Here is a 24,399-nt window from a genome sequence, read left to right on the forward strand (position 1 = left end):
CAGCTGGTAATGTCAGTAAATACTAGTAAGTTAACACCTTTCCTTATGTTAACGTTACATATTATGTTTCTATGATGATACCATCACTCGCCGAAATGACCCCTGGTTGGCTTAAGACCAGGGTAATGATTCTATACACGTCTGAAATGAAAACCATAAACGGGATTCTTGATATGTTACAAAGCAGATGCTGACATCTTGAACTGCAATATAGCGAAATATAAGGAAACAGAGAAATAGGGTTGTGCCTGGGGTTCCGGGGAAATAGCTTTCCCCTCAATCCGGCGTTTTACGTGGTGAGGTCATGCAATGCAACCTCGCGGAACAAGCCTTCCACCCGGAAATAGAAATGTCTAGAATATCTAGAAGGAATGTGAAGGAATAAAAAGTGAAACACGATCAGCATGGGATGAACAAAAGGAGAAAAGGGGTTAACTAAGGGAATGCTTATCTCTCTTGTAGATAACTTTGCATATAAGTGAACTAGCCAAGTAGATACTTATCTTCCTTCGATAAGACTACGAATTGCCTGCGGATGCAACTGTCGGAATTTGGCGATCTTTACCCTTCCAGCCCTAACCTTCGATGCGGAGAAGCGTGGGGGTGACATCTCGAAGACCTACAGGATGCAACATTATTCTTATCTAATAGAGCAAGGGATGTCACCTTGATAAGACAGTCCTCGCCTCTGACATGGAGCTGTCAGCTTCTTTAATTTTCTTGTCTATACTACTTTTTCCTCCAATATGGCGTCCAGTCCTAAGCAGCCGGACGGCATGACCAAGACCGACACGATTGGGATTGACGAGCCCAACAAACTACACGGCTATGCATCTGCTCCTGGAGTCATTGACGAAGTCACCCGGGTGGTTGATCACAAGGCTGAGCGCCGTCTGTGTCGGAAGTTTGATTTTCGCCTTCTCCCTATACTGGCAATTATGTGTAAGCTTGGTGTGCCATGATATCTCGATCAGGACTGACTTGGATAGACCTGTTCAATGCCCTGGATAAGGGAAACCTGGGAAATGCAAAGACTGATGGAATGACGAAGGGTAAGTGATATTGATCAAAGAGTGAGTCTGTATACTAACCCCATGCCCTGACAGACCTCAACTTCAAGCCCAATGAGTACAATCTCCTACTATCGATCTTCTTTGTGCCTTTTGTGGTATTTGCACCACCATTCTCGATGCTGGGAAAAAAGTTCAGTCCGGCACGCGTATTGCCAATCCTAATGTTCTCCTTTGGCTCCTTCACGATTCTGTCTTCGGCCGCCCACAACTTTGGTGGCATGTTTGCTCTGCGCTGGTTCCTGGGCATGTCTGAGGCCGCCTTCTTCCCCTTGGTTATTTACTACCTGACCACCTTCTACCGTCGCGGCGAGCTGGCTCGTCGTCTGGCCGTTTTCTACGCTGCCTCCAACATCGCCAATGCCTTCTCCGGACTCATTGCATTTGGCGTGTTCCAGATCAAGGGTTCTAGTCTGCCTAACTGGCGATACCTCTTCATAATTGAAGGTGGAGTGACTGTGCTCTTTGCCGTCTTTGCCTTCATCTATCTGCCCCGCAGTGCAGCCGAGGCCAAGTTCCTATCCGAGGAGGAGAAGGCGCTGGCTTTCCACCGTATCCAGGTCGACTCTAGTGCGGTGGTCAACGAAAAGTTCAGGTTCCGCGAGGCGATTGCGATCTTTAAACATCCCACTACTTATGTCTTCCTGTGCATTGAAATCTGCCTTGGTGTGCCATTGCAGGGTGTCGCATTGTTCATGCCCCAGATTGTCGGAGGATTGGGCTATTCCACTGTCAAGACCAACCTATACACCGTGGCCCCGAATGTGAGTGGAGCAGTGATGCTGCTAGTTCTCGCCTTCACTTCAGATTGGGTCAAGCTTCGATCGCCTTTCATCGTGCTGGGCTTCCTGCTCACGTTTTCCGGATTCATGATCTATGCATCCATCGACGACGTTCCAAACAACCTGCAAGTGGCCTACTTTGCTACCTTCATGATGACTTGGGGAACATCTGCGCCATCGGTACTGCTCAGCACCTGGTATAACAACAACATCGCCCACGAAGGTCGCCGTGTGCTTTTGACGAGTATCGGTGTGCCATTGGCTAACCTGATGGGCTTGGTGAGCAGCAACCTATTCCGCGAGCAAGATGCGCCCAAGTATATGCCCGCGTTGATCAGCGTTGCTGCCTTCGGCGCCGCCGGTGCCTGTCTGGCCGCCTGCTTGGGCTTTTACATGTGGATGGACAACAAGCGACGCGATCGCCGAGACGGAGTGACGATCCAAGCACGGGATATCCCGACTGAGCGATTGAGAGACGGTCCGTCGTCTCCTGAATTCCGCTGGTTTTTGTAATAGGAAGTTCGAGCCTAAACCCTGTACCTAGCGAATGAAAATCTGTTCATAGCCCACCTCTTCGTGCCGATTGCCGATGACACGGTTCTCCCATCCCACGCTCATCTGCTCATCTCCCCGCGAAGTTCCCCCGCAAATCCAAGCGAGCGTGGGGGTTCTCTGGGGTAAACTTGATTGTTTTATAATCTTCAAGGGTCCATGAGGTGGATGTTGGGGACGTGGGATGCAGAAGAAACTGGCCCCTGTATATCCCACGTGATCCTTGCTTGGATCTCTCACCTGGGATCTTTGATGTCTTTCACTTTTCACCTCTCCCTCTCTCTCATCCAAGATAACTCACACCTCAGCAATCTTCGGCGTTATGCTCGGACATCGGACTTGAAGTCTATCACCCCGCAATGCCCAATCGGGGATATCAGGCGCCAATCTTTCAATATGACCTCCGACATGCGGCTTGCGAACACGGCCACAGCAGCAAGGAACACGCAGAATACGGCAGCAGACAATGAGATCGTTCGAGCTCACCGCTGAGACACAGTGGGGCCGGATGTCGACTTGTCTTCTGTGGCTATAAAACCGAGAGGTGCTGGGTTTTGTCCCGCCTTCTTTAACTTTGAGTCGAACTCTTCTCCTATTTACTCCTCTCTCTCTCTTCAAATGGCGTCCAACTCCGGTCAACTCTCGCCTCTTCGTGGTGTTACTCGGCACATCACCGGCCACAATGCCGAAGGGAAAGCAGTAATCCATTCATCGAACGCGGGGCAATGGGAGTCGCTGGACGAAAGCTCCATGGCATTCAACGTTGTCTACACCTCCCAGTTCCCCGCAGACCTGAACAACGATGCGGACCTCAGGGCGCACGAGAAAGTCCAGCAATCAAAGCATATGGGTCTGGTCAACCCTGGCGGAACCGTATGCCGCATTGTGGACTTTGCCCCCAACAACACGGCCGTCGTTCACCGGACTCAGAGTCTGGACTACGGTGTGGTCCTCGAGGGCCAAATTGAATTGATCCTGGAGGAGGGCGAGCCAACCCTCATGCATCGTGGGGATGTCGCAGTGCAGCGGGCCACGATGCACGGCTGGCGAAACCCCAGCGAGACCGAATGGGCGCGGATGCTCTTCGTGCTGCAGGACTGCCAGAAATTGACTGTGGCTGGAAAGGAAATGGGTGAAGAACTGGGAATTGCGACCGGCATCATCCCCCCAAGTGGGAATAGCCAGCCCAAGGAATCCTCTTCTCTTTAACTGTTCAATTCTTTATTTGTTGTTATATCTTATTTACTGGACTTTGATAACTACCTTACCAAAGTGGCTGCCGCTCTCCAGAAATTTGAATGCTTCCTTGGATTCAGCGAACGAAAAGACTCGGTTGACGACCGGGTGAATCTGTTGTTCCTGATAGAAACGAATCATTTCCTCGAAGCGATCCTTGGGGCCGTTGATGATGCCCTTGAGGGTCACTATACGGCGGAGAGTTAGGAGGTTGACGTTAAGACGATCCTCGTCGGTATCCATCTTGCCCGAAACGTAGCCGATGCAGTTAATCAGTCCACCAAAGGCGATGCAATCGAAGCTCTTTCGCAGAGTTTTGGCGCCACCAACCTCGAGAATGATGTCAACGCCCCGGTTCTCTGTGAACTTCATGACCTCCGCTTCCCAGTTGGGGTTGGTGCGGTAGTTGATAGTGAAATCGGCACCGAGCTTCTTGGCCTGGTCCAATTTGGCATCGGACGAGGAGGTGATGATCACTACTTGACAGTCAGAGACCGCCATTGCACATCATCGGATATCACTCACCCTTTGCACCGGCGGCTTTGGCAATCTGTAGTCCAGCAATTGCTACGCCGCCGGTTCCCTGAAGGAGGATAAATTCGTCCTTCCCGCCGCTTCCCCCATTCTGTGACATTGGTCGCATTCCGTTGATAGACATCCATGCTGTGACAGAGGCAATGGGAAGTGTAGCAGCCTCCACATCTGACATGAACGAGGGAGCTTCCACCAGGCCGTACTCGGGGAAGACCCGGTGTGTTTGCAGGACTCCATCGTGAGGCAATCCGATACTCCCGCCAAGCTGCTTCTCAGTCACCTGGCCGGTTTGGTGATCGGGGAGGAAGGTCGAGAGGACTCGGTCGCCGACTCTCCATTTCGTCACATCGGGTCCGATCTGCGTCACTACTCCGCACATGTCCGAGCAGGGCACGATTGTGGCATCTTGTTCGGCGGTTTTGTGGTGCTTATACTCGCCATTGGTCACTGGAGAGGAATTCGTTAGGATCCTTTATGTTCATGTTCCGCTTGGCAAGAGACTGACCTTCGACGTCGCGGTAATTCAAAGACACAGCGCGGATCTCCACCAAGACTTCGCCTTTGCCTGCCACAGGCATTGGAGCTTCGGTCCGTGTGAGACTGTCCAGACCTTTCAAGGGTGTAATCCATTGTTGAACAGCCATTTTCAAATTGCTTCAGAGGTTGAGAACAGAAGCCCTCAATGTCTCAAGCAACAAATGGAGAAAGTTGGAGATGGCTTAGAGATGTCATGGAGGCGCTGAGTAATCAGGGAGAACGTCGCGGCAACTTTGGACCTCGGAAAGGTTGGAGGGTTGAACTCCTTAACATTTGAAACTCGATGCTCGATGTCCGGGCAATGGAGATGTTGATCACCACTTTTTGGTTCTCGTGCAGCATAGATGCATAAAGGGCCACACCAATGTGAGCAGCCAGCTCAGCCTGGCGGGGTTTGGGGTCGCCGGTATCTCCGCCAAACTCCGGTGGAGGACCTTTCAGGTTGCCCAACTCTCCTCAAGGGCTCAACTTGTACAATCAAGATGGCCGTCTCGTCCTCTATAGCCCAGGAAGGGCCTTTGCATGGTATCCCAGGTTGGTGACACTCTCCCGCGGGGGTTGACCGTATAACTGATCCCTCCAAGCGCATTTCCTTCACTCACCCGTTGACCGCGAGTCCGCCCGTCTGCCTCACACTATCTCCCATCGAGGATTCAAAGGTCAATACCCCGAAAATACGCTTCTCGCAATCGATGAAGCCATTAAGGCTGGAACACACGCTCTAGAACTCGATCTTCATACATCCCGGGATGGAGTGGTCGTTCTGTCCCACGTTGGTGCATACAATCTGTTTCTGGGACCCATACTCATTGTTTAAAGGATGCGAGCCTTCGGCGCTGCTACGGGGTGAAGAAGAAGGTCATTGAATGTGACTGGGAGTATCTACAGACTCTACGCACTGTCCAGGCTCCCCATGAGCCCATGCCCCGGCTGGTAGATGTGTTGGAATACCTCAGACAGCCTGGCCGCGAGCATATCTGGGTCCTGCTTGATATCAAGGTAGAAATCCTCTCCCGTGCATGTCCTAGAAGTAGTAGCTAATGCCCCTAAGCTTACGAATGAGCCCGCCGATATAATGCAACGGATTGCCAAAACCATCGAGTCAGTACCCATTCCTCGGATTGGGCCCGACTGGCACAGACGAGTCGTCCTTGGATGTTGGTCCTCACGCTACCTTCCCGCCCGAACACAATATCTTCCCCGGTATGCCGTCTCACTGGTGTGCGTCGATGTGAGCTATGCCAGGCAGTTCCTCCAGGTGCCACGGCTATCCTTCAACATCAACCAGATGGTCTTGATGGGGCCGTTAGGTCGAGGATTCTTAGAAGAAGCCCAAGCAGCTCGGCGTCAAGTGTATGTCTGGACGGTGAATGCCCCCAACTTGATGCGTTGGTGTATCCGACACAAGATCGACGGCGTCATCTCCGATGAGCCAGGTCGATTCCGACAAGTCCGCGACGAGTGGGAGAAGGAACACTCGGGCGGACTTAGTTTGCCAGATCCCAAGCTGGATCGGATTTCCTTTAAACAGCGGTTGCAAATCTACGTTGTGGCACTCTATGTTGTCGTATTTGCCTGGTTCATCAAACGCAAGCACTTCCCTCCTCTTGAACGCGTGCATTTTGAAGAACGCAAGCTGGAATAGATAGATATCATCTCACCATGTATAGCGACAGACGAGTTACGATATAATGGCTACGATTTCGGATTAATGAAGTGAACGAAACATTATATCCATTAAACCTGTAAATCCTGTGCAAGAAACAAACCGCCAACCAGATATCAAGCCGATAGAGATGAAATAATACATTAAGCATGTCGGCATAACAAAAAGCAGAAGAACGCCGGGTTGATATGATACCATCCAAAGAGCAAAGGGCAAAAAGTGTGCTAAGCAAAGGGTCCAGTGGATACAGATGAAGGGAAGCCCATGAGACATGGGATGAAAACAGACGGTCAACGCCATGGTCAGCGAAAGCCAGATGGGTCAGAGATAGCAGAGGGTATATCGCGGTCTAAAGAAAGAATGAAGAATGTAGACAAGGTGTGAGTCTGTCGCTGAGGTGTGCTGAACAAAGGATGTGCAACCCAGGGCAAGCCCTGGGTAAAAAGAATAAAGTATGACAGCTCAGATCATCATGAGCCTGGTGGTTCGTCGCTCGGGGAAGCGTCCTCCGCCTCCAGGGGGAAAACGCGGGCGCAGTCCTTGCCCTGGCATAGGAGATGGAGGGTATCCGCCCGGCGGGAACTCGCGAGACTGAGACAACGGAGATGATGCAAGAGTGGGACGTCGGCGGCCAGGAGGGCCAGGAGGGCCGGGAGGACCAGGTGGTGGATAGTAACCAGCGGCACGACGGGCGTCGCGTTCACAGTAGACTTCACCATTCCACTCAAAATAGTCACCCTTGAGGAGGATGTGACATGTACGACACTGCAAGCACTCGGTGTGAAATCGACGGCGGTCTGGCCGTGCTGGGTTCCGCTCCACAGTCTCCAAATAGTGACCCTCGATACCGGTGTGACAACCGGCGCAAAGTGAACCGTTGCGCTCGTGGTAATGCTGTGCGCAGAAGGGACGGTTGTTGAGGACGTAGAAATCCGCAGTCTGGAAGGGTGAGTGACACTCGAAGCAGACGAAACAACCACGGTGGTAACGGCCAGTTAAACGACCGTCGGAGGATGAAATCGATTTGCCCGTGATGGTCTCGTTACATCCCTTGCAGATTCCTTTTGAGCGGGTCGCTGATTGAGTCGGTGGGCGGGGGGTTGGTGCTGTGAAGGATCGCTGGGGCGGTGGCATAGGAGAAGGCTCTCTTGATTCAGTCGGTGTCAGACCAGTAGGGGTTGGGATTACTTCTGCCTTTGATGCGATCAAGGACAGACCACCTTGGCCGATGGCAGGATCGGTAGGCGAGTCTGGGCTGAAGTACGCAGCTGGAATGGTAGGGACCTCCTCCATAGGACTGCGTTGACGACCGGGAATTTCCAAAATGGTCTGTCGGGTTCGTGCTGGTAGTTCCTCAACCAATGGTCCTAGATTGAGAGGATCGGTGGGCTTGTGTCGGTTCAAGCTGGCATCGGAGGGAAGGCTGGACATAGAACTTCCACTGCGCGCATCGGAAGGAGACGAATCAGACGAAGCAGAGCTGTCGTGGTTCATTTGGTCTTCGAGACCAAGGGCACGGGCAAAGCTTGTCACGGACAATGCACTGGCTGTGCTTGCGTCGGAGTTTTTCCTGGGGACATCACTACCTGGCTCCGCCGCCGCTGCTGCTGCGGGATGCAGGTGAGTCTGCGCAGATGACTGGAAATCGTATTCGTCGTTGCTCCGGTGTTCATCAGAGGGAGACTCTTCGGGGAGTTCGTGTAGTGTCGAGTTCTGGTCTGTGGGAATGCCAAAGTCGAATCCACCATGGATCTCCTCCCTATCACTTCGCGATGAAACCCGGGATGAAACAACGGACATGTTTGAATCGCGTGAGAAAGCATTCTTGTTAGGAGTGCGGAGAGGCGCTGGAGGCACTGGTGGTGTGTCGTCCATAAATGTTCTAAAGCCACGCGTAAAGCTATTTGTCGATGATCTCGCTGTCGAGTCACCATAGCGGCTGCTAGAAAAAGATGATCCATAGCTGCTGCGGCTGGCCACTGAGTCTCCCCTCGAGTGATTCATTTCTGGGGCTGGCGATTTTGCTGGCGGAAGTGGACTGGGGGGCAGCTGTATGTTCTCTGGCACCATGCCCAGTCCAAACGATGACGATGGAATCGGCGGTAGTGACTTGGCCATTCCTCCAGTCATTGGGCTCGGTGTCCGTACATGAGTCGGCGACCTGTTTCCAGGCATTGGAAACGAGAAAACCGAATCCAAGTCGATCACGGAGCTGTTATCGGCCGGGCTGTGTGGCATTGGAGATTTTGGTGCAGCGCTGACCGACATGGGCGATAAACCGACACTGCTGGCAGGCGTAGGCACGTTCGGCTGCAGGTATGCTTTGTCTATTAGGGTTAGTTGCGTATCTCCCACATGGTTATTTGAGACATACTGGCAACCGATGGATCAATCCGCGGGGGAGGTCCTCTCCCTGGCTTCGACAGTCGGTCGGGCGATCCTAACCCTGCGGAGGGAGGTGGTGATGGGAGCGCAGGGGCTATACGCGGCATTAGCATGATGCAGGAGATGGCAAGTATTGACACTTACGATAGCCAGTCTGCACACAGACATGATCCCCCAGGGCCGAGATCTCGACATTGCAACCGCAATCCGAGCATTTGATGCTGGGTAAGATCATGGACGCCATCTCAACTCAAGACATTGAATTGGCCCATCACCTACAATGAAGTCAAGAGGAAAGAACTCGAAACCCCAGGGAGGAGAGACGATCGAAGTGCTAAATTCCGAAAGGAGGAAAGTCCAGCGCTAGTGAGAGTAGCGTCTCCAGTGCGGAAAGGGGTGCGTAAGTGTTGGCTCAGGGGGTTCACGTCGTTTTTCTTAATATTAATTTAGATGTTGAGTATGTAGATTGAAGTAATTACTTCTGTATAAATTGTTCTATTGCGTCTATCGCGCATACTATGTACACATATGCAAAGTGTACACAGTATAAGTTCATCTACAGAGTGCATCTGGTGGAGAAGAGCACAGGGTCCCCTGGAGCCTCTGCATACAATTGATCACCGCAAACAACATCAGCTTGCACTGCGACTGGTCCGTTCCTGGTGCCTGCTCCCGGGCCTCGCCCCTCTCACTGCCAATCATATGGTTCACCTCAGTTTCGAGGCTTGCAATCGGTGGGGGAGGAGTCCCTCGATCTGCCTTTGCTCACACCCTGGCAATTGTCATACATGAACTCATGTGGCGAGAGTGATAACTTATTCTTAGAACCAACAGAAGATCGCCAGTTGCGTGCTCTGTGCCCGTGTTGCCTGACGATCCGCGGGGCCAATTCCTCCCGAGCTCAGTGGTTGTCAATTTACTCACAATGGACCCTGACGCTTGGCCAGATAGAGTAGTAGAAGCCCCTGTACAGTAGCGCAACCGCGTTCACTTTGCTGGGCTGGATCCTGCCCTGGTCAGAATTCCTTTGTCTAAATACAAGTTACCGATGGGGGAAAAGTTGGCAGGGTGAGATGCTGCTCCTTGACGTTACGTGCTAGAGAACCGCATCATATCATGTTCGTACTGTAAAGGCGGCCCGGGGAGAAGAATCCTTTGGTTCTCCTGAAACATCAGCGCACGACCCAGGTCTCACGAAGCTGTCGCTGGAGCGCATCAGTTGGCCAGCCATGGAGCGCATCCATTCGGATAAGAACATGAATCAAAAGGTCTTGTTGCTGTGGGTCCGTGAACCGATCACCACCTGTGGCTGATTAGCTTCAGCTCCTCGCGATTCCTTCCCTGGCGCTTACAGAGGTGAATGGCCATGCACCCAACAACCATGGCTGGGGCAACAGAGGCATTGGATAATGCAGCGCCGCATACCGTCCAAACCCTTTGACGAATTTGATCCTGGTGATCTGTCAGTCCCTGGTGAAGCAAGTATGCTTGGTCAGCTTACATCTACTTCCTGAACGAGACGCCTGCGCAAAGGTCCAACCGTCGGCACACTTGGGTCGTGCACAGACAGAAGAATCCGCGCAAGATCGTTGTACTGATTGCCAGTTGCTATAATCGGAAGCGATCAGCCCATTTTCGGGAGTCCGATTTTCGCATTGGGGCCTACTACATGTACATACCATGCCAAGCACACCTGAAACGAATGTCAGGAAAGGTGGTCCCGACCTCCACCTCGTCGCCGACAAAATATGGGTCGAAGGAATCAGGACGCGTCTCATTCCATTGCTGATTCTGTGCTTTGAGCTCTGCGTGCACAATAGCCGAGCGATGAGCTTGCCCGAAACAAAATACCAAGACATCCGCGCAATGCGCAATTGCCTGGTTTGCCCATGCACAGTCACAAGCATCTGGCCCCAGTGGGCTAAAGTAGGAGTTCAGGGAGCTCATGTCGAAATCGGGCGCTTGTTGGAGGCTGAGTGCATTGTAAATCTCCTGGCGAAGACCGCTCCAATAGACAGCTTGGCGTAGACTTGGAGTCGTGGTCATCGAGGCCGGGCCCTGAATGAAAGCTTTTGTTCCAAACGAGTGGCCACGAAGGTCAGACCCCGCCAGTGGAACTGCGATCACCATCAGAAAAGGACTTGACACATAACGGTGGAGACATCCACTGCTCACCGTCAAATTCTTCCAGCAAACGTAAAATGACCGTCGCAGCGAGCAAGTCGTCATCCATTGTGACGCCGTGATCATCCAGCGCAGGGATTAATTTCTCCAAACATGCTTGATAGTAATGATCCGAGGCGAAAGGATCGAAAGAGGTGGTGCGATTCAAGTGACGTGCTGACATGGCGAGGATTGCATTGAATAGCGTCTCACATCGACGGGCGCGATACGGGATGTGGACAGCAAAATGCTGTTGGCGATCGGTGCAATCGAACTATATCGCACCCCTTGTCATTAGACAATGCTCCTCCCTTCGACCTCGAGAGGCGATACTCACAAACGGTGCGATCTTGTCCACAAAATGCTGCAAGAGATGTGCCTCCTGAGGATCTCTCAATGGCCAGGATCGAGGCTGGTGTGGTCGTTCCAAGATATCGCCCATCGACAGGGGTGAGAGTCGACCGCTTCTCTTCGCGTGTGTTTGTTGACCATTGCCATGGTATTGCGGTAGAGTGGAAGAAGGCCTCCCTGACAGAGGCACCGAGTCGGCATCACCAACCGATCCCCTCCCCGGTGACGGATTATCAGACGGTCTCTCGGTCAAATCATCTGGCTCTCCGCTACCAGATTCGAGCACGAAGTCAACTGTAGACCGGGTGGTCAGAACGTATCGCATAAATTCCAGCTTGGTCCAACCTCTGGGTGGCGGCCGTAGCCAAACTTGATTGCTAGGAAATCGGTCGCACGTAGATCGACCCTTTGCCTGTCGGAACCTTGTCTCTCGTCGACCCCGTGTACATGTGCGTCCGGTGCGAACACATCGGCTGCAGTTTGGCACAATTCCGTCACCTGCAGGTCATTAGCGAGGAACTCGTTCGGGGAACGGATGGACGCACATTTATGGTGAAGATCTCGACATGGATCGCTAGAAGTCAACAGTCAGGGATTTGCCAGATCATCCAGCACACAACTTACCAGCATTGGGACTTCTTAGTCCCAGGCATGACGAAGATGTTTCTTATAAATTCGACCGGGGAAGTTTCCCCGCATGTCCGCGGGGGTGACCTAATCCGGCTTGGCTCGCCAGTAAATAGAGCTATAAGTTAACTTGGTACATAGTTATACTAACCTCACATTTGACTGCTTCATGTTTATCGTCATTCCTTTTTTTGGTTAAATTACTCTATGTTGTTTAATGGATGTTGGGGTATCAGAAAATAGATGGTCGATATATATGTTTCCATCGTCTTTATACTTTCGCCCAAGGACAATGTGTATGATTTTGTTTAGACTACCCCTGTTATATGTTTAGCCAAAGCGATCGATATTCTACCAGTCATCTGCTAGTCAGAATACACGTATATCGGTAGGGAACGTCGGAGAATATATCTGTTTCAGTGTTCGATCTGCACAAATAGAGCCAAGTCGCTCGGCGATAAGTCTTGACATCTTCGCTCTCGGTAAATAGAGTCTTCCTACTAAAAGGCAAACAGACATTACAACTTCAGGCACATGCTGTGAAACGTTCTCTGGGGTCCTAGGTGCTGACCCAATAATGCAATGCAAAAAGCAAACACAATGCAAGGGTTGGATCGATTAACCTTACGAGAATTACGCGGCCTGGAGAAATCGTCCGAGCACTCAATCCCATATCTCTCCTTACACGCTATATGACACGTTTTTTGGGTCTTCGGGGCAATGGCCTCCACTATGCAGCGATACTTGGCGTGCACTGCCTGCAATCATGACCCTAGACTATGGCCAGGGAGCTTGGGGGACTTCTGACCTACAGAGCTTAGAGAACCAATTCCACGAAATGGGTGTGATTGATGCCTATCCGTCTGAGAGATTACACAAATCGACGACACAGGGCACCGTTGTAGCCTTGTTTTCAGTGGGTGGACTCTTTGGAGCCATTTCCTGCATTGGGCTGGGGGATGTCCTTGGACGTCGGCGAACTATCATCATTGCATTAGGGTTCTGGAATCTGTCCGTGTGACCAAACGGCTACCGCGGACAGATTCTCGTTCCCAGACAAATGTTTCATCTAATAACCCAGAAATTCGGAGTCCAGACGTTTGAGGAGCGTTGGCATATCTAATAAGTTCAAATGGGTAGCCCCTCGACTACACGTTTCGGCCTTAGGTTTGACTCACTACTTTTCGGGATAAACCCATACACTATAATTCAATTTAGGCTCTAGATCAATTATGTACGCCATGCTAGTGTGGTTGTTACGTATATGGAAATGCATTGGAACTACATTTTATACACCATCTCCCACTTCATAAAACTTGTTCCATCTCTGCCCTTTGTTAGTCCAAGGCAATCCGTAAGGCTAGGGGGAAAAACCATACCGTGTCAAATGGCTTTGAAGAATCTACAAACCTCAAATCAGTCGCTAGACGAATGACACGGTCAGGGTCATTGTTGATCGTAGAAGCATGAATCTAAATATTGATCAGTCGAGATCGGCAAATTGGGGAATACACTCATACAGCATGTGGCTTATGCAAAACAACGTCGCCAGCTTCGTACTCAGCTACCAGCCAGAGTCGCTGGTGCTCACGGGCAAAGCCCAGAGGCAGCTCTGAAAGCAAACCAGTGGCCATCATGTTGTTGTTGAATGCATCTTTAGCCTCCTGCTCTGTGAAGCCAGCAGCCTTGGCCTTCTTTTTGTAATCTTCTTCGCATTTGAGGCCGACGGGATCCCCTGGAACGTTACTGTCAATGCATCCAGTTCAGAGTGGCAACACCTTGACCTACCGTTCTCCAAGTAAATCAAGCCTCCACCGCTCACTTTGATATCGCCAATAGGCACCCAAGCAGTCACACTAGTTGGTTCTCCGTGACGGAGAAAGATCTGATCGTAATGAACCCCAATAGGCTTAGTACCAGGGATATTGTTTCGCAAAAGTGATCTGCGAAGACCCAGTGTATTCGATCCCCAACCTGTAAATCGAGAGACAAAATCCATCAACGCTGGGTGCCGACAAAAGTCCTCCGCATACCATTGACGGTAATGGGCGTCTATAGCAAGGTCCACAAACTGTGAAGCTTTATCTCCACCTGGACGCCCATTCTTGCCTGCTCCGCCAGCACCAATACCAGGGAATTCCTCAGGGGACTTGGAATGGTTGAAGATCCCCTGTACGGGCTGAGTTCCTTCTTCCAAGACTCCTGTTGGCAACATCATATTAAAGTACTCATGCCGCGCCTTCCACACATCGGCAGACGGTATCAAGCCCCTGAGAAAGAGGTATCCATCTTCTTCATAGCGTTGCCGCAGTATCTCTATGGGCTCGTTTGGCTGCGACTGGTGGAGGGGCTTGACATCCTTCAAAGGACCATCATTGACAGCTAAAAGGCCAGGTTGACATTCAAATGGTAGCTGCATCTTGACAATCGAAGATAGTAATAGCAGCCATAGCTATACGTCTTTCGGTCGGGATACTTATACAAGTTCTTGTTGGGTTCCAAGTTCTTTGCCACTTGAGATCAGATAGCAAACCCGATATTAGAATCCTCCACACTAACTAAACGCCTAAATTCCACTAACTGTTGGCTCCAAGCTTGCATATCCCCTCAACTAACATTGCCATTTTCGACTCAGTTAGGGCAATAATGGACTGCGCTAACCCTCAAGCGCGACACTAAAATTCCCCGCTCAGACGGATCAGGCAACTTTCACCCGCAACATTCTTCACTGAATGTCGGAGACAAGCCGAATGATGCACAGATACCCTAGAGCCCTTCCCCATGGGGTTCTGCGTCACTCCAGACCTCTCCCCGCAATCGACTCTGGGGGTATATAACATTGTGAGCAGCATTTCAGAGGTGTTCCTCCTCAGGCATAGGCATCATGGAATTTCTCAAGCAAACAAAACTCATCCAACCGCCTCCAGGCACTGATCCGCTGCAGGTACGGCCGGGGAATACCACATATCTCTATGCCGTGACTGTATTTGTCTCACTTGGTGCGTTTCTGTTTGGATACGACCAAGGCGTGATGGGTGTGATTGTCGCAGATCAACGATGGATCGATCTGATGCACCCAAAGAACTCATGTGAGTATGACCAGCCGGGATGAAGTACTGTTGGCTAATATCAACCAGGGGTCACTGGAACGGTAGTTTCGCTCTATGATGTCGGATGTTTTATTGGGGCAATGTCTCTTGGATATCTGGCAGATCCTATCGGCCGTGAGAGAACGCTGTCCGTCGCGTGTTTTGTCTTTGTTATTGGTGCTGTGCTGCAAGCTGCATCATACACGATTACGCAAATAGTATGGTTGCTTCCGTTCATACACTATATTGATCTTAACTAATGGATTCTTCGCTAGACCATTGGTCGAGTGATTCTAGGATACGGAGTCGGAGCATGTGCAGGAGGCGTTCCACTATACGTCGCCGAGCTGTCTCCTCCCGCAATCCGCGGTCGAATTGTGGCAATCGAACAAATGATTTTATGTTTCGGAGAACTGGTAGCCTTTTGGCTTAACTATGGGTTCAATTTCCTCAAGATTGACGGCTGGTGGCGTATCCCGCTGGCAATTCAGATCCTCCCAGCAATCATTCTTGGGATAGGATGCTGGTTCTGGGTGCCCCCAAGTCCTCGTTGGCTTGCTAGTCAAGACCGCCATGAGTGTGCACGCGAAGTTCTCACTCGACTGCATGGGTCCGAGGTAGCAGAGCTCGAGATGCAAGAAATCCAATCCTCGATCGAGTTTGAGCATACCGTCAGCGAGGCTAGTTGGAAGGACATGTTCACGACGCCAGTGTTACGAGTGACAGTTCTAGGAATGGCTGTGCAGTTCTTCCAACAGATAACTGGAACCAATTCTATTCTGTACTACACAGTGAGTGGGTTGAGCCTTTTGTGTGAATGATCTAACTCCATACAGCCATCTCTATTTGAACGTGGTGGCATCAAGGATCCTCAAACAGCCAATCTCGCTACTGGCGGTGTAGGCATCGTACTCTTTGTCTTCTCGTGGGTACCGATATTCTTCTTTGACCGACTCGGCCGAAAAACCTGCTTCAAATTGGCACCGTTGGAATGATGGGCGCTATGATTGGCATCACGGTGCTTCAATGGCACGCCGAACATAATCCGGGAGACCCAGCCAACTATACGATTATCATATTCCCGTATTTGTTCTATGTGTTCTTCAATATTAGCTGGGGTGTCGGATCTTGGACTTACGCAGCTGAGATTTTCCCTGTCTCCATGCGAGCCAAGGGAAATGCCTTGACCACAGCTTCATTGTGGACAGCATGCTATATTGTTGCCCAGGCGAGTCCACCTATTGCCGATGCTATCGGCTGGGGGTTGTACATCATCTACTCAGGGATTTGCGTCATCGCATTCTTCTTTGTCCGATATGCCATGGGTTCGTTCATTCTCCAGCTCTCTGGTATATTGGCTAATGATGTGCAGTTGAAACACGCGGCCGGACCCTCGAGGAAATGTCTCGACTCTTTGGAATTGAAAGCCACTTGGCCGAGCGAGTTGGTATCAAGACGACTCCAGCGAAAGATCCTACCGAGGAGCATATTGAGGATATGGGGTCATCGAGCCGGTAGTATGCAGGCACATTCTAGAGTGAGTGCTTAGTTGATCGTCGATTAAGCTTGTATAGATATTACAGGAGCTTAACATATAACATCGATTGCAGCAGCACGTAGCACAGACCTGGGTTTCTAATGAAACTATACTTCAATGTTTACCCATTAACGTTATAGTTGAATTGTAAGTGGGTTTAGTCCCCAAGGTCCCCAATGTTCTGAACACACCGTAATATATTATCTCCACGACGCACAAGAAACCATATAAAATGGTATTAAAATGTATAGCCGAGTGTGCCTGTGGGACCGAGCGCTCAGGGGTTACCTCACCGCCATTTATGCCCCGCGTGCCCCTCCGACTGCACGGTCCAGCTGTCAGTCGATCTGGGGTGATCATGTATCAATTGCCTGGACATTTATTATTGGGAATATGATGTGTAAGGCAACGTCAATTACAGTGAAAACGAGGAGTTTAACACCACAGACTAAGCATACAGTAGAGAAAGGGGCCAGGCACCAGAGATTCCCGGATGCCCGGAAGCGGAACCCTCAGCGGCAGTGGTTCGGCACAATGAGAAGATCAGACCATTGCCGATTATGCAGGCAGGTTCGGGAGTACACGGTGAACAAAGCACTATGGACTCGGGAGAAAGAGATTAGGGTTAAATAGACGAAAACTAAATGACCAAAAAGGACCAAGATCAAAAAGATTAAAAACAAAAAGGGGAAACCGGGGCCCCGTTCCCCGGGCACGTGTCGTCCCATATAAATCCTCCCTTTCCACTTTCTTCTTTCTCTCTCTCTCTCTCCATCCACTTCATACTTCTTTTCGTTTATCTTAGGTTCGTATAAACCTTGTCAGCAGGTCAGATCACTTCTCGTAGAGACAGTGGTCACATACAACCGCCACAATTTTCGCCACAAGTCTTAACTCGTGAGTCTCTTTCGGATCCCAAGGGATCCAATCCTCCTATGAGACCAGTGGCTAACCTCTAAACAGGCGGCACCACCCGTTCAACGGCCGACGCTCATCCAACCGTGGAGGAGCATCGGACGCAGCACCCTTCGTCCGTTAAAGCTACAGCGCTATCACATCCTACACTCTCAATTCATCCCGCTTTACTGTGAACGCAATGGCTCCTCACGCTAGCTCGGATGTTGCCCATGGCGCCCTGAACGGGTCGGCTCGCCAAGAACCTTCCCCTCTGTTTACGGTCCAGTCGCCCAACGTCGTCTATACCCCAGACGAGATCAAGAGTCGGTACGCCTACCAGACGACTGAGATCACCCGCACTGCGGACAACAAGCTGGTGGCGGTCCCCAAGGCCACCAACTACAACTTCAAGGTTGACCGCAAGGTGGGCAAGGTCGGCATGATGCTGGTCGGTTGGGGTGGAAACAACGGTTCCACCGTCACTGCCGGTATCTTGGCCAACCGCCGTAACCTCTCGTGGGAAACCCGGGAGGGGAAACAGACCTCCAACTACTACGGTTCCATCGTCATGAGCTCCACTGTCAAGCTGGGCTCTGACGCCAAGACCGGTGAGGAGATCAACATCCCCTTCCACGACCTGCTTCCCATGGTCCACCCCAATGACCTCGCCATTGGTGGTTGGGACATCAGCAGCCTGAACCTGTCCGAGTCCATGGACCGGGCCCAGGTGCTGGAGCCCACCCTCAAGAACTTGGTCCGCAAGGAGATGGCCGAGATGAAGCCGCTGCCTAGTATTTACTACCCCGACTTCATCGCCGCCAACCAGGAGGATCGCGCCGACAATGTCCTCGAGGGTGACAAGGCTTGCTGGGCTCACGTTGAGAAAATCCAGCAGGATATTCGGTATGTGGTTTGAATTAGAATGCATTGAATCCCGCTAACGTGAATTACAGCGACTTCAAGGCCCAGAATGGCTTGGACAAGGTGATTGTCATGTGGACCGCCAACACTGAGCGTTACGCCGACATCATCCCCGGTGTCAACGATACTGCCGACAACCTGATCAACTCGATCAAGGCTGGTCACCTGGAGGTTGCTCCTTCAACTGTGTTCGCTGTGGCCTCGATCCTCGAGAACACTCCGTTCATCAACGGCTCGCCCCAGAACACCTTTGTTCCCGGTGCCCTCCAGCTGGCCGAGCAGCGTCGTGCTTTCATCGGTGGTGATGACTTCAAGTCTGGCCAGACCAAGATGAAGTCGGCTCTGGTTGACTTCCTGATCAACGCCGGTATCAAGCTCACCTCCATTGCCAGTTACAACCACCTGGGCAACAACGACGGCAAGAACTTGAGCTCCCAGAAGCAGTTCCGCTCCAAGGAAATCTCCAAGTCCAACGTTGTGGATGACATGGTTGCGGCCAACCACATCCTGTACGAAAAGGATGAGCACCCCGATCACACTGTTGTCATCAAGTACATGCCTGCTGTTGGAGACAACAAGCGTGCCCTGGATGAGTACTACGCCGAGATCTTCATGGGTGGCCACCAGACCATCAGCTTGTTCAACATCTGTGAGGACTCGCTGCTGGCCTCGCCCCTGATCATCGATCTTGTCGTGCTCGCCGAGATGATGACCCGTATCAGCTGGCAGGCTGACAGCGAGGGTGCCGACTACAAGGGCTTCCACAGCGTGCTGAGCGTGCTCAGCTACATGCTCAAGGCCCCTCTGACTCCCCCTGGTACCCCCGTGGTCAACGCTTTGGGCAAGCAGCGCTCTGCTCTCATCAACATCTTCCGTGCCTGTGTTGGCCTCCAGCCCGAGTCGGAGATGACTCTTGAGCACAAGCTGTTCTAGAATCCTAGAACCCAACCTAGTTATCGCTTACGGTCTAACTATAGTCACTCCTTGAATGCAAACATAATATACTATCGCTAAATTCATTCCTATAAACATAAATTTCTTGCTCTATATCATAGTCTACTCGCTGGTCCGGCCAAGCTCCGAGTATGCATTAAGGGCCAATTGCCCGCCAAGGTGCGCGTAAAGGATGTTGCCGGCCTTGATCTCACCACGTCGAATCATATCCACCATGCCGGCAAAGCTCTTGCCCTCGTATACCGGGTCGGTAATGAATGCTTCCATGCGAGCAGCATACTCAATAGCATCCCAAGTCTGGCGATCAGGAATACCATAGATACCAGCGTGGTACCGGTCATCAAGAATGATATCCTCATCCGTGATATCCTCCGCAGTGAGACCAATCTTGGAAGCAGTGTTCTTGGCAATGCGCAGCACCTGGGCACGAGTAGCCTCAACCGTAGCCGACGCATCAATACCAATAACCTTGCGCTTCGGGTCTTCAGGGTGCAAGCGCTCAAGCAGCTTAAACCCAGCAATCATACCAGCAAAGGTCGAGCCAGTCACAGCACACACCAACACAGTATCAAAGAAGATCCCCTGCTCCTGCTCCTGCTCACGAACCTCCAAAGCCCAGCGCGCAAAGCCCAATCCACCAAGCGGATGATCCGAAGCCCCAGCAGGAATATAATAAGGCTTCTCCCCCTTGGCCTTGGACTCCTCAACAACAGCCTGCGCAGTCGACTTATGCTCAATCCCAAAAGTGGACGGATCAAGCCTAACATCGGCGCCCATAAGCTTGGACAATTGAATATTACCCGTAGTCTCATAACCCGGATCAACCCAATCAACCCAATGCTCCTGGACAAGTCTCGCCTTCATCCCGGAGCGCGCAGCAACAGCAGCCACCTGACGCGTATGGTTACTCTGCACACCACCGATAGAAACAAGCGTGTCGCATCCCTGAGCTTGGGCATCAGCGAGGAGATACTCTAACTTGCGAGTCTTGTTGCCGCCATACGCATACGCGGAATTCAGATCATCGCGCTTGGCGTAGATGGCGACATGGTGGGGGGAGGTCTTGGCCAAGTCGGCACTGATGCGGGGGAGGGGGTGGATTGGCGAGGGGCCGAGGAGGAGGGAAGACCGGGGGATGGAGGCGAAGGGTTCGGGGAGAGTGAGGTTGGACATGGTATAGATATGTAATTTGTATTCAAAAAGTAGAGGTGAATCAATAATCAATTCAATCTGCATCTTGGATGCATGGCCATCTTTATACAGATCTATACTTCAACGCCGCGGCGATTCCCGCGGGCACGGAATCCGATGTGGATTGATATTCCCCTCTCAGGCTATCATGTCAGGGGAAAACCCTAATTTCACCTATCAGAGACTCCGAGATAGACCCGAAATCGGCCTTCTTATCGTATCTTTGCGTCAATTGAGGTGGGGGAGTCTCGGACTCTCTCCGTGAAGTGTATCTATGAGATGGATTGACTACAAATGTTCGTGCGAGATTGACACGAATAATGATCTTTTTTGGAATTGCCATTGACCTGCATATATAATATTTGATCCTCACGTCATCTGTAGTCCTCAAGGTGCCTGCGGGGCTGGGGACCTTGGGATGTTCACCTACAAAGGAACCTCTCACCCATCTACTACTCTGTACATATGAACACTTCATGATTAAGTCATATTTCACATTTCTTTTAATCTCCAAAGTCGTCTATTTCATGTCAACGACGCAACGGACACAGTCACCCTCCTTCATCTGGTCGAAGGCTTTGTTGATGCCGTCCAGAGGCTGGCGGTGAGTGATGAACTCGTCCACCTTGAGCTTGCCGTTCAGGTAGTCGTCGACGAGACCGGGCAGCTGGGTGCGACCCTTGATACCACCAAAGGCACATCCCTTCCAGACACGGCCGGTAACAAGCTGGAATGCTGCAACCTGTTAGACAATATTCAATGCAGACGAGAGGGTACAACTTACGCCGAGTGGAGATCTCCTGGCCAGCAGCAGCAACACCAATGACAATGCTCTCACCCCAACCCTTGTGGCAGGCTTCGAGGGCAGCACGCATGACACCGACGTTGCCAGTGCAGTCGAAGGTGTAGTCGCAACCACCGTCAGTCATCTCAATCAGGTGCTCCTGGATAGTCTTGCCCTGGAGCTTGGTGGGGTTGACGAAGTCAGTAGCGCCGAACTTGCGAGCCCACTCCTCCTTGCCATCGTTAACATCGACAGCAATGATCTTGCCAGCCTTGTTCTTGACAGCACCCTGCAAAACAGAGAGACCGACACAACCGACACCAAAGACAGCGACGTTGGAGCCCTCCTCGACCTTGGCGGTCTCGACAGCGGCACCGTAACCGGTTGTGATACCGCAGCCAAGAAGGCAGGACCGGTCGGTAGGGATCTTAGGAGTGACAGCAACGACGGAGATATCGGCGACGACTGTGTACTGAGAGAAGGTGGAGGTACCCATGAAGTGGAGGAGGTCCTTGCCGCGGGCCCTGAAGCGGGAGGTGCCATCGGGCATGACACCCTTACCCTGCGTGGCACGGATCTTCCCACAGAGGTTAGTCTTGCCGGACTTGCAGAACTTGCATTCGCGGCATTCGGGAGTGCTACAGGGATGATCAGTTGGAGTTCCGGTCGGAGCCGAGATCGGGGAGTGCATACTAGAGCGCGATAACGTAGTCGCCAACCTTGACGGAGGTCACGCCCTCGCCAACAGACTCGACGGTACCGGCACCCTCGTGACCGAGGACGACGGGGAAGGCACCCTCGGGATCCTTGCCGGAGAGAGTGTAGGCATCTATGGTGTGTTAGCTCTCGTTGCCCGGGAACGGTCCGTATGCCGCGTTTGGCGGGGCTGGCGGGGGTCGGGGCTTACCGGTATGGCAGACACCAGTGTGGTTAATTTTAATGCGCACTTCACCAGCCTTGGGGGGAGCGACCTCGATGTCCTCAACGGACAGAGGCTTGCCAGCTTCCCAGGCAATCGCAGCCTGAGCTTCAGTTAGTTCCGGAGGGTTGTGTCGTCATAGCGGGGTGGTCGGATCGAGCTCACCTTGCAAGTGATGGTCTAGGAATTCAGTTAGCGAATATGTTCATGATAATAACGAAAACAATCAATCGAGTAAGACTCAGATATGACTTGACTGAACCAGGCGATCCAGGTGCAGGGTGGATAGGGGGAGGGTTTACCTTTCCTACTGTGTCGGCCATTGTGTATCAAGTTCGACTAAGATAGAGTTAGGGGAAAAAGAAAAGAAAACCAAAGTGACACCACTCACCAAGAAATATGTGAAGAGAAGAAGAAAAGAGGAGAGAAGGGGCTTATGAGGGAAGTGTGGAGTCGGAAAGCTATGAGGGGGAGAAACAGCAGTTGGAGACTTCAACAGCCGTATAAAAGTAGCGAAACTCCCCTCACTCCTCATTCTCCCCACACAAGATAAGGGAGTCAATTCCGACTCATGATCGGCTACGGACCCGAGTCGCCCGTCTTCACCGCACTCCAGCTAAAACTTTACATGAAATTTTATATAGCCAACGTATATAATGTGACTTACATAACGTTTTTAATGTCTCTTTCTTCCACCTACTCTTGACATTCCTGCAACTTTGTGGAAATATCTCGGAGAATACGCGGTCCTGTCTCTCTGTAAAACCCCCAAACTCGAATCCCTGGCATAATCCCCGCAGAGCAAGTTGGAGGCGAACAAAGTCATGGTCGTAGCATGGTCAGTGCCGTGGCTAGAAGTTGTTTCGTTGTCGTTTCTTGGAGCTATCCAACAGGTAGATCTGTCCAGGCTTTTTCCTTTTCTGTGTTTCGACAGGTGTTGTACATTGAGATACCTTGCCGAAATATTGTCGAAGGACTGTCAAAATCCTTTGTTGGTGCACATCGTCTATCTTGAACTGTACATAGGTACCGGTGACTAATATAGGGCCCAATCTTGAATAGTGAGAGGACTTACCCGAGTATGTCAAGGATACACTACCAGCGACCAAGATGCTCTTTTTTCGTGCTAGGGAGAGTCCCCATGGGTGGAAAGAATTCGACAGAACATGATAGCAAGATGCTTTGACGTTGCAATGATATATATTGTGGTCTAATACGTGATACTTGTGAGACTCTGACGCTCAGGGCAGAAGGCTCCGGAAATCAGAGGCTTAGGTAGACTCTCTCTCCAATTCATGAAAAAGGGGAGATCCATCCAAGGTTAACTTAACCAATATATGCAGTCACAGGCGAGGAACTTCGAAATTGGCCATATTTTCATCGAATCTGATGTATTTTGAGCAGGGAGAGGTAATGAATCCCCGGCCCTCAACTATGGTACACGCAAAGGAGCTGAATCCTGCCTGCTTCCTTGCCAATAGGTCATCGACCATATCCCCCAATGCAGTTAAACGGGAGACTGGCGACTCCAGACATCCCCAATGTGGAAAGTTCATCATCAATGCTCATCAAAACCCTTAGTTACCACCCATCTGGCCACTCTGCATCATGGCAGCGTTCTGCTCCTGGAATCGTTCGTTCAAGCGGGCGGAGCTCTTGAGGTTCTTGTCAACACAGCGCATGATGCAGGTCTCCTCACGGTTGATGAGGGACTTGGTGGTGAAGTCGTTGACGCAGTCGTCGAAGCAGCGCTGGACCATCTTGGAGTACATCTGGGAGAAGGAAGATTAGAATTTGCTGGAAAGGGAGGCAACCACAAAGTTGTGGATTGGGTGTCGAGGGAGAATCCAAGATAACTGTCGAGTCGACAGATTTAAATCACATACAGTCATAAACTCCTTCATCTGCTTCCGCTCCATGCGGGCGGCGAACTCGCGCTGTTCCGATGCGTTAAGTCTGCAATGGTGTTAGTGGCAAAGCGAGGGAAAAGATTAGGGGAGGCATTGTTCAGTAACTGACAAAAGCCCAGGATATACTCACCCTTCCATTGTGATAGATGGTAGTGATGGGGTTTGGGTGATGCTTTAAAACACGGGTTCACTTAAGCGTCCAGCTCCGAAGCTGTTTCGCAGTAATGTTGTTCCGGCAAACACCCGTGACCAGCATCATGTGATACCACGTGACCAGTGACATCACGTGCGGAA

The 24,399-nt window shown here is 51.3% G+C and overlaps 12 protein-coding genes across 12 annotated transcripts; 5 read left to right on the top strand and 7 right to left on the bottom strand.

Annotated features, from left to right (window-relative positions):
- Nucleotides 1–746: 746 nt before the first annotated feature.
- PENARI_c004G03057 (putative MFS transporter) lies at nucleotides 747–2,365 on the top strand (the record flags this gene model as incomplete). Its single annotated transcript, XM_022629011.1, has 3 exons — nucleotides 747–942; nucleotides 990–1,052; nucleotides 1,107–2,365. The coding sequence occupies 3 exons, from the start codon at nucleotides 747–749 to the stop codon at nucleotides 2,363–2,365; spliced, it is 1,518 nt and encodes a 505-aa protein (XP_022491237.1).
- A 657-nt stretch (nucleotides 2,366–3,022) lies between these two features.
- PENARI_c004G02528 (cupin domain-containing protein) lies at nucleotides 3,023–3,613 on the top strand (the record flags this gene model as incomplete). The annotated part of the gene is made up of 1 exon (XM_022628986.1): nucleotides 3,023–3,613. The coding sequence occupies one exon, from the start codon at nucleotides 3,023–3,025 to the stop codon at nucleotides 3,611–3,613; it is 591 nt and encodes a 196-aa protein (XP_022490880.1).
- A 33-nt stretch (nucleotides 3,614–3,646) lies between these two features.
- On the bottom strand, nucleotides 3,647–4,818 carry PENARI_c004G10750 (zinc-dependent alcohol dehydrogenase family protein; the record flags this gene model as incomplete). The annotated part of the gene is made up of 3 exons (XM_022629416.1): nucleotides 3,647–4,116; nucleotides 4,166–4,621; nucleotides 4,680–4,818. The coding sequence occupies 3 exons, from the start codon at nucleotides 4,816–4,818 to the stop codon at nucleotides 3,647–3,649; spliced, it is 1,065 nt and encodes a 354-aa protein (XP_022491207.1).
- A 375-nt stretch (nucleotides 4,819–5,193) lies between these two features.
- PENARI_c004G09839 (glycerophosphodiester phosphodiesterase) lies at nucleotides 5,194–6,356 on the top strand (the record flags this gene model as incomplete). The annotated part of the gene is made up of 4 exons (XM_022629365.1): nucleotides 5,194–5,245; nucleotides 5,296–5,483; nucleotides 5,531–5,710; nucleotides 5,763–6,356. The coding sequence occupies 4 exons, from the start codon at nucleotides 5,194–5,196 to the stop codon at nucleotides 6,354–6,356; spliced, it is 1,014 nt and encodes a 337-aa protein (XP_022491262.1).
- A 483-nt stretch (nucleotides 6,357–6,839) lies between these two features.
- PENARI_c004G11663 (LIM domain-containing protein) lies at nucleotides 6,840–9,006 on the bottom strand (the record flags this gene model as incomplete). The annotated part of the gene is made up of 3 exons (XM_022629469.1): nucleotides 6,840–8,704; nucleotides 8,752–8,856; nucleotides 8,907–9,006. 3 exons carry the CDS (start codon nucleotides 9,004–9,006, stop codon nucleotides 6,840–6,842), a joined length of 2,070 nt encoding a protein of 689 aa, XP_022491086.1.
- Nucleotides 9,007–9,934: 928 nt separating this feature from the next.
- On the bottom strand, nucleotides 9,935–11,929 carry PENARI_c004G06269 (uncharacterized protein; the record flags this gene model as incomplete). Its single annotated transcript, XM_022629189.1, has 8 exons — nucleotides 9,935–10,065; nucleotides 10,115–10,214; nucleotides 10,264–10,370; nucleotides 10,442–10,879; nucleotides 10,938–11,199; nucleotides 11,263–11,570; nucleotides 11,672–11,850; nucleotides 11,901–11,929. 8 exons carry the CDS (start codon nucleotides 11,927–11,929, stop codon nucleotides 9,935–9,937), a joined length of 1,554 nt encoding a protein of 517 aa, XP_022491101.1.
- Nucleotides 11,930–12,889: 960 nt separating this feature from the next.
- On the bottom strand, nucleotides 12,890–14,322 carry PENARI_c004G12003 (uncharacterized protein; the record flags this gene model as incomplete). Its single annotated transcript, XM_022629482.1, has 4 exons — nucleotides 12,890–13,022; nucleotides 13,314–13,375; nucleotides 13,424–13,638; nucleotides 13,692–14,322. The coding sequence occupies 4 exons, from the start codon at nucleotides 14,320–14,322 to the stop codon at nucleotides 12,890–12,892; spliced, it is 1,041 nt and encodes a 346-aa protein (XP_022490827.1).
- A 465-nt stretch (nucleotides 14,323–14,787) lies between these two features.
- PENARI_c004G03686 (sugar porter family MFS transporter) lies at nucleotides 14,788–17,568 on the top strand (the record flags this gene model as incomplete). The annotated part of the gene is made up of 7 exons (XM_022629044.1): nucleotides 14,788–14,992; nucleotides 15,041–15,210; nucleotides 15,268–15,783; nucleotides 15,829–15,917; nucleotides 16,106–16,317; nucleotides 16,365–16,494; nucleotides 17,493–17,568. The coding sequence occupies 7 exons, from the start codon at nucleotides 14,788–14,790 to the stop codon at nucleotides 17,566–17,568; spliced, it is 1,398 nt and encodes a 465-aa protein (XP_022490656.1).
- Nucleotides 17,569–17,625: 57 nt separating this feature from the next.
- On the top strand, nucleotides 17,626–19,280 carry PENARI_c004G10716 (inositol-3-phosphate synthase INO1; the record flags this gene model as incomplete). The annotated part of the gene is made up of 2 exons (XM_022629414.1): nucleotides 17,626–18,329; nucleotides 18,380–19,280. 2 exons carry the CDS (start codon nucleotides 17,626–17,628, stop codon nucleotides 19,278–19,280), a joined length of 1,605 nt encoding a protein of 534 aa, XP_022491161.1.
- A 123-nt stretch (nucleotides 19,281–19,403) lies between these two features.
- On the bottom strand, nucleotides 19,404–20,474 carry PENARI_c004G06452 (putative 1-aminocyclopropane-1-carboxylate deaminase; the record flags this gene model as incomplete). Its single annotated transcript, XM_022629193.1, has 1 exon — nucleotides 19,404–20,474. One exon carries the CDS (start codon nucleotides 20,472–20,474, stop codon nucleotides 19,404–19,406), a length of 1,071 nt encoding a protein of 356 aa, XP_022491242.1.
- A 538-nt stretch (nucleotides 20,475–21,012) lies between these two features.
- PENARI_c004G08570 (bifunctional alcohol dehydrogenase/S-(hydroxymethyl)glutathione dehydrogenase) lies at nucleotides 21,013–22,518 on the bottom strand (the record flags this gene model as incomplete). Its single annotated transcript, XM_022629296.1, has 6 exons — nucleotides 21,013–21,227; nucleotides 21,277–21,914; nucleotides 21,970–22,105; nucleotides 22,184–22,298; nucleotides 22,361–22,375; nucleotides 22,498–22,518. The coding sequence occupies 6 exons, from the start codon at nucleotides 22,516–22,518 to the stop codon at nucleotides 21,013–21,015; spliced, it is 1,140 nt and encodes a 379-aa protein (XP_022490733.1).
- A 1,254-nt stretch (nucleotides 22,519–23,772) lies between these two features.
- tim9 (protein transporter TIM9) lies at nucleotides 23,773–24,243 on the bottom strand (the record flags this gene model as incomplete). Its single annotated transcript, XM_022629071.1, has 3 exons — nucleotides 23,773–23,967; nucleotides 24,082–24,151; nucleotides 24,236–24,243. 3 exons carry the CDS (start codon nucleotides 24,241–24,243, stop codon nucleotides 23,773–23,775), a joined length of 273 nt encoding a protein of 90 aa, XP_022490997.1.
- Nucleotides 24,244–24,399: the final 156 nt, after the last annotated feature.

The sequence above is a fragment of the Penicillium arizonense genome (assembly GCF_001773325.1).
Source record: "Penicillium arizonense strain CBS 141311 chromosome Unknown PENARI_contig004, whole genome shotgun sequence".
Taxonomy (NCBI): Eukaryota; Fungi; Ascomycota; class Eurotiomycetes; order Eurotiales; family Aspergillaceae; genus Penicillium; species Penicillium arizonense.